The following is a 14591-nucleotide window of genomic DNA, read 5'->3' on the forward strand; positions in this document are numbered from 1 at the left end:
TCTGAATGGAATCGAGAAGCCTGAGAGAGGTTTTGGGGGCACCACCCCAGATGTGGGAACAATATTCCATAGCATGGCGGATTTACGATTTATACAGAGTGAGCAGCTGTTTGGAAGAAAAGTAACGCCGAGAGCAAAAGAGAAAACTAAGTTTTTTAGATGAGAGAAAGCAATATTTGTAATGTCTTTCTGCCAAGAGAGATTAGAAGTCAGGGTAACCCCAAAAGAGATATATCATTTTGCCTAGAAATCAGAGTGTCACTAAAGATAAAGCATAGGAGCAGAAGAATCCTTTTTGCGAGATATAAGACAAAACTGAATTTTAGAAAGGTTGAAATCAACTAAGTTTTCTTTGCCCCACTGGAGAATTACCTGAAGATCGGCATTTAAGGAATTGGTAGCAGATTTTCAAGAAGTTGAAGCTGATTGAACAGGGCAAGGTTTCTCAAAATGGAAAGTAGAATGCAATGTGCTATCATCAGCAAAACTATGGATAGGATTTCCAGTCAATGGAAGAAGGGCATTAATATACAAGAGGAAAAGAGTGGGGGAAAGAACTGAACCTTGGGGGATAGTAACATTAGTGGAGAAGTTAGAAGACAGAGAGCCATCTACCATCCCCATTAGTGAACAATCAGAGAGAAAACTGGATAACCAATTACAAAAAACAGTTGGCAAACCATAAGATGGAAGCTTGTTTAGAAGACCTTTATGCCAAACACAATCAAAGCCTTTGAGATGTTAAGAGCAACTACTTGTGTTTCACCGAACTTTCCATTGAATTAGTCCATAAATGGGTAACATAATCCAGAATATCACGAGTGGATCGACACTGACGGAATCCATACTGGTGATCGTTGAGCAGACGAAAAGTTTCCAGGTAGTTTAAGAGTTGGCGGTTAATTGATTTCTCTATTACTTTAGAAAGAGTAGAAGTAATTGCAATGGTACGATAATTGGAATGGAGGAATTTGTCACCCTTTTTAGGAACTGGGATATGAGCAAATTTCCAAGCAGAAGGAAAAACACATTTGGAATAAGAAAGTGAAAAAAGGCGGCATCAAGATTCGTCATTTAGCATCATTTAGATTCATTTAGCGTCAAGATTCGTCAAAATCCTTCTGATATCCTTTTGACGGAAGACCACAGGAGGCATTGAATGGAGCGTGTTGGGAATGGTGGGAGGTGTTTTACCAAGATCATTAATACATGAGTTGGAAGAAAAATGGGATGCTAGCAGGTCAGCTTTATCCTTGGCTGAAGTGACAACAGAACCATCTGGTTTGGACAGAGGTTGGAGCAGAGATGGGCAAAAGTTGCGGCCAATAGCTTTGGCAAGAGACCAGAATGCTCGGCTACCATTAGGGCAAGAAGCAAGTTTTCTACTCTTAGCCTGTTCAAATTCTAGTTTGAACTGATTCATAACTGCTTTACAATTGTTGCAAACTTTGGTGTAGGCAGAAAATGAAACTGAAGAATTAGAAACAAGCCAATTAAAATATGCAATGTTCGTCTCTTGAACAGCCTTACCACATTAATTGGAAAACCAAGGTTTAGATAAAGGACAAGATTTTAAAGTGGAATGTGGGATAAAGGATTCTATTCCTGTAAGAATAATTTCACTGACACAATCTGAAGAAACGTTGACATCAGAAGTTTTGAAACAGTAATCCGACCAAGGAAAAGAAGAAATGAAATCTCGCAGGTCATTGAATTTTGCATTCTTGTAATGCCAAACAACACAGGGTTGGGAATAGCCATGAGATAAAGGCTCCATTGGAGAAGAGAATCACCAAGTTGTGATCTGTAGTGCCTAAAGGACCTCTCACTTCGACCGTGTACTTAGAAGGGTTGTTTGTGAGAAAAGGATCAAGCATGTTGGCTACATGATTAGGATTGTCTGGTATTCTTGTAGGTAAATGAACAATCTGTACAAGGTCATTAGTAATTGCAAAAGCCTCAGCATCTTGACCAGCTGGGTCGGTGTGGCTAGAAAATGGAAGCCAGCTGGAGTTGTGAACATTAAAAATCACCAAGGAAAATTACCTCACTGTTAGGAAAGTTGGACCGGAGAAAGTCAAGTTGCAAAGAGAGGAAGTCAAAGAGTGCCAAGTGATTAGTGGAGTTGGGAGAACGATAGAGACAACAGATGAATTTGACCCAATGAGGTAGAGAGATTTTTAAGCCAGAGAAGATCAAAGAGAGAGAATTCCAAATTGCCAAGTCTCTGATGGGAAATAGCAGACTTATGTGACGCTTCAAATTGAATGCTCTTGTTGAAATATCGGTCTTAATGGTCAAAGGTTTACTAATTTTTGTTCCACAAGTCAAAATCTTACCATCAGTGTCATTCACTTGGCATGCGCAAATATAGTATTTAGCATTAGCAACTAAGGCCATATGGAGCCATATGGCCTTAGTTGCTAATGCTCCTAAAAAACCAAACCAATCAGGGCTTCCACAAATTTGACGTTTCTGAAAAAATAAAACGTGCATTATTCAAAAACCACTCACTGGTTTAGACATTAAAAAAACATAGTAAACAAAATGAACAGGGAAATGAAAACTACACCATGATTATGACTGACCAAGTTAATTGGAGCCACAGAGCCATTTTTTTTTACTGGCTCTGCTTCCACAGCTCTGCCATAGCATACCGTCCCAAAAAAATAAGTACTGGGTATTGGATATTTGCAAAGATGAAGCTGTTTATGCAAGACAAGGTTTCTCAAACTGGAATGTGGAATGCAGTGTGCTATTATCAGGAAAACTATGGGTAGGATTTCCAGTTTATGACAGAAGATCATTAATATACAAGAGGAAAAGAGCAGGAGAAAAAAAAACTGAAGTTTGGGGAACACAAGCGTTAGTGAAAAAGTTAAAGGACAGAGTGGTGTACATGCACAGTGAGCATTCAGAGAGAAAAGTGGATACCCAATTACAAAAAACAGTTGTCAAACCATAAGATGGGAGCTTATTTAGAACACCTCTATGCTAAAAATGTCAAGAGTTTCACTTGACACTGCTTGCATTTCATCAAACTTTTCCATTGAATTTGTCCATAGATGGGTAACATAAGCCAGTATGTCACCAGTGGATGAACATTGACGAAATCCATACTTGCAATCATTGATTAGACTGAAGGATTCTAGATAGTTTGAGTTGGTGGTTAATGGATTTCTCCATTACTTTAGAAAGAGTAGAAGTAAGTGCAATGGGATGACCATTGGATGGGAGTGATTTGTCACCCTTTTTAGGAACTGGCCAGATATGAACAAATTTCCAAGCACAAGGAAAAACACCACTGGAATAAGAGAATGTAAAAAGGCAACACAGAACAGGAGTAAGCTCAGAAGCACAGGTTTTAAGAACAAATGGAAAAATACCTTGAAGACCTGGTGCTGTCTTGGCATCAAGACTATTCAAAATTCTGACATTTTGATAGAGTTCCCACAGAAAGCATTGAATGAAGTGGTTTACAAAAAGTTAGTAGAATGCTAGCAGGTTGGCTTTATCTATAGCTGAGTTGGGAATGGCGATGGGCAAGGCAAAAGTTGTGGCCATTAGCTTTGGCAAGACTAGAATGGTCGACTAACATTTGGACAAGGAAAACAAGTTTTCTTTTTCTTCTCTTATCCAGTTCAAAATCTAGTTTAGACTGATTAATAACTGCTTTACAATTAACAACTGCTTTACAAAAAAAAATGAACCTGGAAGTTTGAATGTAAGGCAATTGCAATATACAGTTGGCTTACATTCTTATCTTAGACAACCGTAGCTCATTTATTGGAAAACAAATGATTTCATCCCTAAAAGAATAATTTTGCTGATGCTATCTGAGCAAACGTTGCCATCAGAAGATTTAAAAGAGTAATCCAATCAAGGAAAAGAAGAATATAAATCTTGCAGGTCAACCTATTTTTCATTCCTGTAATGCCAAACATGAGATTGAGAATGGCCCCAACAGAAAGGCTCCATTGCAGAAGACACCCTCATCGAGTTGTGATCTGTGGTGTGTAGAGGATCAATCACCTCGACCATACTAGGGTTTGTTCATAAGAAAAGGTTCAAGAGTGTTGACTGTGTGGTTGGATTTTCTGGCATTCTGATAGGTCATTATACAATCTGAGCAAGGTTATTAGTAATTGCAAAAACCCCAGCATCTCTGCCTGCTGTGTCCATGTTTCTAGAAAATGAAAGCCAGCTATAGTTGTGAATATTAAAATTACCTCACTGTAGGAAAGTTGGACTGGAGAAAATTCAAAGTCTCTCTCGGGAATATCACAGCAGAAGTATCACCTTTGAAACAACGGGAATTCTACAGTGAATAATTAGAATAATTGAGATGATCAGTGGTTGAATCAAACGATAATTGGGATTCTGTCAGAAAAAGTAAGTGGGCTTGGCAGACTAAGTGGAAATGCACATCAATGAGATTGGGACTAAGGCCATGTATATTTGTGAAATGAATGAGGAAGTGTTTGGGAGGTTTAAATCTTTTTGCCAATAAGCTTGTTGTTGTTAGGCGTCTCCGTAGCCAGGTGGGAAGGAGCAGCAGTGCGTAGCACACGCTTCTTGATTAGACCGGGGTACGAGCCCTTCACCACCAAATACGGAGAATGCGGAAAGGTCAGGGAATGACCACCGCATATCCTGGAGCAATATGGCCTTAGTTGCTAATGCTCCTAAAAACCAAATAACAACAACAATAAGCTTGTTCTGTTAGTTTGATTATTCGTGATGTATTCAGTAGTAAGAAAAAATGTGGAGAACACGTATGAAGTAATGAAATCTTTGGATACAGCTTACACTTAGCAAGAATATACCCGGCTTCTTGACATAATGTGGCCTCAACAATACCCCCCTGCATACACACTACTCAGACTCCCTCTAGTCACTGTGTGGCAGGGTACAGGTAGCAAGATCTTGCTGTTCAACGAGGGGCATTCAATACATTATCTACCTAAGGTACTTCCCATAATTACATTTCAATGATTCATCGTGTTCCTGTATATCTCAACTTGAATCATATTAATTTTAATGCCCATTTTTTTTTTTTTTTTTTAGGTAGTAGAAAGAAGGAAGACACGTGTATCAAATTATGGATTTGCTGAAATTTGAGCATCTTTCAGTCATCAAGTTTCTGGGTGCCTCCGTAACCAGGTGGGCAGGAGCAGCAGTGCGTAGCACACGCTTCTTAGACCGGGGTTCGAGCCCGTGACCACCAAATACAGAGGATGCGGAAAGGTCAGGGAATGACCACCGCATATCCCCGGAGCAATATGGCCTTAGTTGCTAATGCTCCTAAAAAACAAAAAACAAAATCATCAAGTTTCTCACCAAAGAGGGAAATGGGCCAAAGGCCATTCATGAAAGAATGGTGACTGTGTATGGCAACAATGCACATTCACAGTACCAGATGAAATTCTGGTCAGAACAATTCAAGTAGAGCGACTGCTACAGAAGTGTGCCAATCTGTGGAAACCTCTGTGCTGATTGACAGATGTTTAAAGGTGTCACAAATCTCTAGGGAATATGACATATCTGAGAGAACAGTTATAACCATTCTCTATGAACATTTGGGATGGCTAAGGTCAGTGCAAAGTGGGTCCCCAGATTTCTGACCCCTGTGCAGAAGCAATTCAGAGTACGGTGTTGTGAGGAGAATTTAGAGCTTTAGGAAGGGATCCTGAAACTTTCACCTCCAGAATTGTTACGGGTGATGAAACATGGGTTTCTCACTGGGATCCTGCGACCAAGCAAGAATGAATTCAATGGAAGCACATGGGTTCTCCTCATCCAAAAAATTTCGGACACAACCTTCAACTGGAGAGATTATGGCCACTATTTGTTGGGATGCTGAGGGGTTTTGTACATTCACTACTTGGAACACCAGCAGACAGTCACCAAGGGGCCATATGCATCGTAACATATGTCATAAAGGAAAAATGCTATTGAAAACTTTCCAGAGGTGTACTACTTCTTCAGGACAGTGCACATGTCACATACTGTTGCTGCTGTTTTGAGAGATTCTGACTTTATAAAACTTACCCATCCACCTGACAGTCTGCATCTGGTCCCCAGTGACTGTTTCAACACCTCAGGAAAAACATACGTGGACATCGCTTTGCTAATGATAATGAACTGAAAGCTGCTATTTCTGCATTCTTTGATGGACAGGACAAAGAATTTTATTTATATGGTACCTCTTCATTGCCAACAAAATGGAACAAGTATATTGTTGAGGAGTTACATTGAAAAATAAAACCAGATTTTTGTCTCTATCTCATTTCCTTCACATGTAGATAAATAATTTATTTAGCACCCCTCGTAGATGCCTCCTGGATAGTTACCAATAGATTCGGTCTTGTTGACTATCTATTGGCCATCCTGCTAACAATGTTTTAGTGCTGTGGCCTTGAAATCTAAAGAAGATTGGATCTCACCACGATGCCCCTCATAGCTCAAAAGACATCAGTTATACTGCTTGATGGAGATGTGGGGTTATGGGAGCTTCGCTGTAGAGACTAAACATGGATTCCACCACTTTAAGCCTCCAATAAGTAAAGTGGTGGTATTGCACCGGTTGATGAGTCACTACCACCTACTATTGCCTTGTAACATAAAGGGGTGGATTCCTCTGTATTGTGTGGTTGCCACACCTTCCTTTCTGTTTACGTTTTGTTCGCACCTGGGTGGTAACCCCAGTATACTAGATACTATTGTTATTTGGTTTTTAGGAGCATTAGCAACTAAGGCCATATTGCTCCGGGGATATGCAGTGGACATTCCCTGACCTATCTGCATCCTCCGTATTTGGTGATCACAGGCTCGAACCCCGGTCTAATCAAGAAGTGTGTGCTACACACTGCTGCTCCTGCCCACCTGGCTAAGGAGGTACCACTAGATGCTATATTTCAGAACCTGCACATGGGGGTCCCACCATCGTGAAGTTGCAAGTAGAGGATTTAATTGTTGCCAAATGACCAGAATTTGCTGAAATTCGGTCTGCTTGACACAAGTGTCACCTGGATATAAGTTCCATCAGCGTTTTAGGCTTCTAGACAGCAAGCCCCGTTTGTTATATCTGATAGCAAATGTCTGTGACAATCTCAAGGACCAGGTGATAAGAAACATGAGCTGTTCTTTGGTTCTGGTTAATTTTTGCTGTGGTCTTTTCATGTGTTTTAAGCTCTTGGATAGTGCAATTTCTATAATTTAACTAATAAATGGATTCTAAACCCTACCGGGTGAATTGCTTTCATTTCAAGTAATTTGATCAATATAATATTGCAAAATAAACTTTGTTAAGGAAGAAAAAAAAAATACACTTGCTTTGCCCATTCCTGTTAATAATTTGTCTAAACTGTCCCTAAATTTATTCAAGCTACCCACCTCTTGCAATACTAGATGGAAGTTCATTCCAACAATTGATTACTTATTTGCTGAATGCAAATATACTTAGATCTTTTCTGATTTGAATTTATATCATCCACGTTTAGTTTACTTTAACCTTAAAGCCTATACACTTCAATTTATTCATCATGCACCTAGCTTCCAGATTCTGGAAGCTGTTGCTCTTCTCTGCACCCTTTAGAGCAGTTCTATCCTCCCTAAGATGAAGCTTCCATTTTAAGCCTGATGATTGGATTCAAAACGGAATCCAGAAATGGTGCCAGTTATGAAGTATGCGAGTTGGTTAGTGCATCTTCTGTAATTTACAGATAAATAGATTCTAAACCTTATACAGGATTCTACATAATGGTTTCTAAAACCTACATTATTAATGTAATACTTTTTACATAGTAAAATTCAGTTGATACAACAATTCAGGTGGTTTTTAGTTTGTTTATTCACATTTAATTCAAATAGGAAAATACTGTTTTTAACGTATATTATAATGTGATTTAGTTTAAATTGCATTTTCTCAAATGCTGAAAGTAGATAAAAAAATTTAAATATTAATTCTGTATTATGTAATAATAAAATATATATCTATAATGTTATAATGTATAATTTTTTATTTTTTTTATTCTATGCAGCCTGAAGGCCCTGAGCTTTATATTCAAATGTCAGATGCAGTAACTAACATTGACCTAGACAGCATTCTAAATTGTCCCCATGATATTTCTCTTCAGTCAGAGAATGCACTCAGTTTGCCAACCCTTTTAGGTAAAAATAAACTCAGAAAATGAATATAAAATATATATATATTTTTTATATGAGTAATATGGAAAGAAAGTTAATAAATTGTAACAAACTTTTACTAATACTTATGGGCCAATGCACTTGCAATAGCAATGATGCATTACAACCATAATGTGTGTAAAATATGTTGTATATAGCAATTAATATTGAAGACAATTCAAGATGGATTTATAGAAAAACGCAAGGGATAAAATAATACAAATATATATAATTATGTATATGACAGAACTTTGTTATACTTACAAGTGAATGGCACCCCTATGTCCAGCATCCTACATAATTCCAAATCTCTATCTATATTCAACAGAAAAAACATTCCAAGATAACCTACTTATGTTCAGATATGTAGATGATCTAAATGTGTTTAATTGTCCACATTTCATTCAGGATTACAGCAGATTATATCCAGATGAACTTGTATTGGAAAAAACTAATAGTTCTGATACTATAACAAATTACCTGGATCTTCATATAGAAATATTCCATAATAATATATGCAAACGTATATAATAAAAGAGATGCATTTAATTTCAATGTAGTTGGCCTTACAAACTGGAGATCTAATATATCTAAATCAATGCATGCAAATATTATTTTATCCCAATGCCTGAGGATTTCTTCTATTTGCAATAAAAATACAACCTGTGCAGCAAACATAATAGCATTGTACAATAAGTTGATAAATAATAATTTCCCTATCGCTTACCTGAAATACCACTTCAAGAAGGCGATAAATATAATTAATTTCAAAAAATTATTTCCTGAACCCATTGCTCCAATATAATTACCATATACGGATTTAGAGCCATGTATATTATGTACGTAGGATACTTGCCCCGAGTGCCAAGCAATTTTTATATTGATTATCTTGCGTTTTTCCTAGGGCGAGTACTAATGCTTTCTTAAACCCTCCACTGCATGCAACGTTATTGCTGACTGCTCGCAACATCACTGCTTCCCTCGCTGAGCAATGTCACTGCTTCACTGCTAGCAACATTACTGCTTCACCGCTAGTAACATTATTGCTAGAAACTGACTGCTCTCCTATTCTTCTGATCACTTAGTCACTGGTTGGCACCGCTCCTGCCTCCATGTGGCGTGGTCGGTAACCTGGGAGAAGAATTGCCCTCTCCCAGGGCTAAAAGGAGTAAGCATGGATTTGAATAATTTTCCACCATTAGAAGCTCAGGATCGGAAATGTTTGATGTCAATTACACTAATCAACTGAAAAGAATTCAAAGAGAAGCGCAGTGCAATGAGATGCCAAACTTTCTGGTGATACACTCTCTCTCTCTCTCTCTCTCTCTCTCTCTCTCTCTCTCTCTCTCTCTCTCTCTCTCTCTCTCTCTCTCTCTCCAACCAGCCTGTAGGCAAGTTATCACCATTTGTTATTCAGAGGTATTTGGAATCCATTGCTGGAACACCAAAAATGGTTAAATGTCTGGAAACTGCATCCTCCAAACATTCTGAGTGGCTGCTCAAAACAACTTTTGGTGGGCTGCCAGTATCTGTCACCCCCTCACAGTACGTTAAATTCGTCCAAAGGTACCATCACAGAATGGGACCTAATTACAGTATCTGAAGAAGAATTAGTTAAAGAATTGAGCAATCAGGTAATCAGCACCAAACGTATAATAACTAAGAAAGATGGAAATCTCGTTCCAACTCTATACATAATCTTAACTTTTAACACCCCAGAATTGCCATCATCAGTAAAAGCTGGCTATTTAAACTGCAGAATTCGGCCTTATATCTCTAATCCCATTCATTGTTTTAAATGCCAGAAATACAGGCACTACCAGCAGGTATGTACAGGTGATGCCATATGTCCTATTTGTGGTTCCAAGGAAGCATAATCAAACAGATTGTACAGCCTCTACTCCCATTTGCCCCAACTGTAAAGAAAGTCATCCAGCCTTTTCAAAATCATGTGAAATGTGAAAAACAGAGAAGAAAATACAAAAATATAAAACAACATAAAGTGACATACGTGAGGCACGTAGACAAGTTATGTTGACAATGACTCGGTTAGCATCTACTATCAATAGAAACACTGACTCCCGATTAATATGGAAGAAAATTAGGCAGCTTTCTGAGAAGTTTCCAACCATCCCTTCCCCAATTTTTTCTTGCAATGGGCAAGAATTCTCTTCTCCTCTAGATATTGCAAATTCCTTGGCCAAAACCTTTGCCCAAGTCTCAGCTACTTCAAACTACACTCCAGAATTCCAGAAAATTAAGACCACCACTGAACAGAGATCCATCAACTTTCGAACCTCACAATCACTTCCATATAATCAGCCTCTTCGATATTGTGAACTTTTACAGGCCATTAAAACAACACGAAACTGTGCCACTGAGCCAGATGACATATATTATGTCATGCTGCTAGTCTTTTTTAACCGGCTCTTCCTGGAAAATATTTTTTCCAACCTCCAGGCACCATGCTACAGTTTTAGCCTTTTTGAAGCCTGGAAAAAATCCCTCCACTCCTTATAGTTACGGGCCAATCTTTTTGTCAAGTTGCCTTGGTAAAATTCTAGAAAAAATGATCCACAGTCGACTCATTTGGATCATTGAAGCTCAACATGTACTGAGTAATTGTCACATGGCTTTCGCCAAAACAGGTCATCCTTAGATCTGATGATCAAGGCTGAATCTGAAATTTGCAATGCCTTTGTAAAAAATGAACACCTAGTTATGGTCTCCATAGATATAGAGAAGGAATTGATTTCATTTGTCTCCATAGATATAGAGAAGGCATTTGGTTTGGCATTCTCAGTGACCTTCATACTCTTGGTCTATGTGGCAACCTGCCCATATTTATTATTAAGAACTTCCTCCAGAGCCGCACTTTCCAGGTTCGATATCAAAATCTCTTTCTACTATCTTCTCGCAGGAAGGAATACCACAAGAGTCAGTACTGAGTGCAACCCTATTTGCCCTTAGAATTGATTCCATTACAAAAGAACTCCCAAATATTGTGGAGGCATATCTTTACGCTGACAATCTCTCTATTTCTTGCCATTCTTCAAACGTGAGATCTACCGAACGGCAGCTGCAGATGGCCCTCAATAAAGTGCAAAAGTGGACTGATCTCAATGGATATTCTTTCCCATCAGAAAACCGCTGCAATCCACTTGTGCAATCAACGCAAATTGCATATAGACCCTGAACTTCAGATATCAAGTGCACCATTCTGATTGCCGATATTATCAGATTCCTGGGATTGATCCTTGACAGCAAGTGAAACTTCTTTGAGCACATTAAATTAATACGCACTACCTGTCTGAAAAAGTTGAACATGCTAAGAGCTTTATCTGCTGTCTTGGAGAGCAGATCCTACAACTTTGCTGCTGTTATATAGAGCAGATTAGATCTGCTCTATATAAGAGCAGCATATAAGATTAGACACTGATTAGATCCCTTTTGGATTACGGTGCTCCAGTTTATGATTCTGCCCGAAGGAGTGTATTGCATTGGCTGGTTCCTATACAACACAATGCACTGCAGATTGCTCTTGGCACTTATAGGACATCTCCAACCAATAGTCTATACATTGAAGCTCATGAGCCCCCCTCTGTACCTCTGTAGAAGAATGTTATTACTTAAATATGCAGCCAAAATACAAAGTTGCTCTCTGCATCCTATTCAGCCATACCTCTTTAATCCACCATTTCACAATCTCTATAGAAATAAACCAAGTAAAATATACGACCAGCAGGCCTACGGCTGCTTGAAATAACGCAGAATTGGAATGTTCCTCTCCACAATAGGCAACAGGTAAAAAATTACTCCTCCACCACCATGGACCACCTTTCCTCAACTGACATGCGATACATATTTTCTTCAATGGGGAAAGAACTGTCTACTGGCTCTAAATATGCAACAACTCCATGCTAGCCATGTTCAAAACTATGCTGACTTCCTACCGATATATGCGGATGGTTCCAAATTTCATTCAACTGTTGGAGCAGCAGCTTTTCAGTGGAACTGTATGCAATATAATTAGCACTAGAAAATTTGACTCTTCATCCATCTGCAAAATATTTAGTTTACACTGACTCTCGGCTCAATTAGAGCAATTCAGAATCCCTTTCATAAGAATCACCTTGTTATAAATAAGATCAGGAGTTTGCTGTTGAAAATTGAAGACTGCCAACAACTAGTGAAGTTTTGCTGGATTTCAGCACATTCAAGCATTAAAAGGGAATGAACTGGCTGATATTTCTGCTAAAAATCCATCAACTTTAGACTTAACCTCTGTTTTCATTCCAGCTTCTGATTATAATATCATAATTCAAGCAGCATACCATGCACAGTGGACAGAGCTATGGCATAAATAAACAAATAATAAACTCTTCCAATTGAAACAAGATCCAAAATTTTGGTACTCACACAGATTAGAATAGGACATACTCATCTAACTCACCTCCATCTACTCACAAGCGATGATCCTCCTCAGTGATGCAACACTGCTTGGAATATCTAATAGTCAAACATATTTTGATTGACTGTCACATTATCAACAACATCGAACTTCAGTATTTCTTTCTCTGGCTAATCTCCGAGAATCGATGACATTAAATCATATCATTGGAGAGGAGGCAAATATTAATGAACTTTACTGTTTTTTGAAAGAAATTGGAATTTATGATCAAATATAAATAGATTTTCTGTATGATCTGATTGATGTATTTTCTGTATGATCTGATTCTGATTGATTTTCTGTATGATCAAATCATATTACAATGGACTTACCATAGTAAAGTACTATTCATTATACAATATGTGGTAAGCGCCAGTCATTGTAATCATGTTTGTGAATTGAATTTTATTTCTATTAAACAATGATTCTAATTAGCAAAAATAGGAGGAATATTATCCACAGGCTATAAAAGTAAAGATATATTAAGTACAAATTTAAATTTTATTACCTTACCAATTAAAAAATTAAATGATATGTGAAAATCAGAAGAATATTTTCCACAGGTTAGCAAAATAAAACTAAATTTACACTTACGTGCATAGCTTAATTAATATGTACATACCAACTACAGTCGGTCCTCGTATAGCACGTGTTTGCATTACACGAATTCGATCATACACGATTTATAAATAGGGGAACATTATCTTATATAACACGAACCGAATTCGCTTATACACGATTCGCCTTTGTGTTTACAAGAAATGGCAGTCGAACGCGGAATCACCCCAACTGACCGCAACACGATAGCAATGAAGAAGAGTCTGAAAATGTATTTATGTGTTTTATATCAGTGAAGGGGAAACACATTTCACCATAATAACGTAAAAACCAACACAATTCCAGCTATCGGTATAATCGCAAATGCAATTAGATGGAGTTTACTACCAGTTTATAACAGATTCCACTAGCAGAAACGCAACTGGAAATTGTTTTTATTGTTTTATGGTAGTAACCCCTAGAAATGTGCTTTAGTAAAATTTGAGGTGTTAATAGTACATCTCTGCTTTTACGGTGTTGTTTATTCAGTTGCTACACGCGCGCAGCTTTGTTTATGTGTATCAAGCGTGCCACCTCGTTTTGTAATTGTGCTTTATTCCCTAAAAATTAGTAAAATACTTAAAAGGTGTGAAAAGGAAGCGTCCTGGCTAAGACACTGCAGATTCAGAGAGAAAAAAAAAAAAAAAAAAAAAGCAATAATCGATAAACAGAGGCGGACTGGGTCAAAAATTCTTACCCGGGAAAATTTATAGTGGCCTCATACTACGGTTTATGGCCAAAATCACACCGGCCTCCGGCCCACCGTGGTTTCCCCTGTAAGGCTTATGGCCAGTCCTCTTCTGTCGATAGAGAAAAAATGCGAAATTGTGAAACGCTTTGAGCGAAATTAAAGACCATGTGATATTGCACGTGCTACAGACGTGCAATATCACATGGTCTATGAAATGAGGCAACGCCAAGAATTACAAAGAATGCAGCGAAAATAAAAACAACTTTCATAGCGGGAACAACTCAAAGTGTAATTAATATCCATTAGATTAAGACAAGAATTGGAATAGATGGAACGGCTGTCATCTGTTTGGATAGAAAATCAAATAAAAAGCAAGTTTGCTTACGATAGAAGCAAAAGCATTAGCAATATTTTATTATGACTTACGTATTATAATTTATACTTACGTATTATAAAATACGTAAGTATTTTATTACGACTATTTTATTTAATATAATAAATTTTTTACGAATAAAATACGTATTTTATTCTTAAAAAATACTTTATTATAATATAATATTATTTTTATTACGTATTTTAATTTACCCGATTATTTATTGTGTTTGGTAATGTTTTGGTTCCAAATGTGTGTTCAATCTTGGGTGGTCGGCACCTAACTCTACTTTT

General features: G+C 37.7%; 1 protein-coding gene across 1 annotated transcript in view; it reads left to right on the plus strand.

The window, feature by feature from the left end:
* Positions 1–14591, plus strand: part of Rrp6 (exosome component Rrp6) — a 260374-nt gene that overhangs the window by 162331 nt on the left and 83452 nt on the right. The window contains exon 14 of the mRNA XM_090383738.1: positions 8043–8172. Within this exon, the coding sequence (XP_090239864.1) occupies positions 8043–8172 (130 nt within the window). The remainder of the gene's footprint in view (positions 1–8042; positions 8173–14591) is intronic.

Source organism: Mastigoproctus giganteus, chromosome 10 (assembly GCF_048544385.1).
Source record: "Mastigoproctus giganteus isolate SK-2022 chromosome 10, ASM4854438v1, whole genome shotgun sequence".
Lineage (NCBI taxonomy): Eukaryota > Metazoa > Arthropoda > Arachnida > Uropygi > Thelyphonidae > Mastigoproctus > Mastigoproctus giganteus.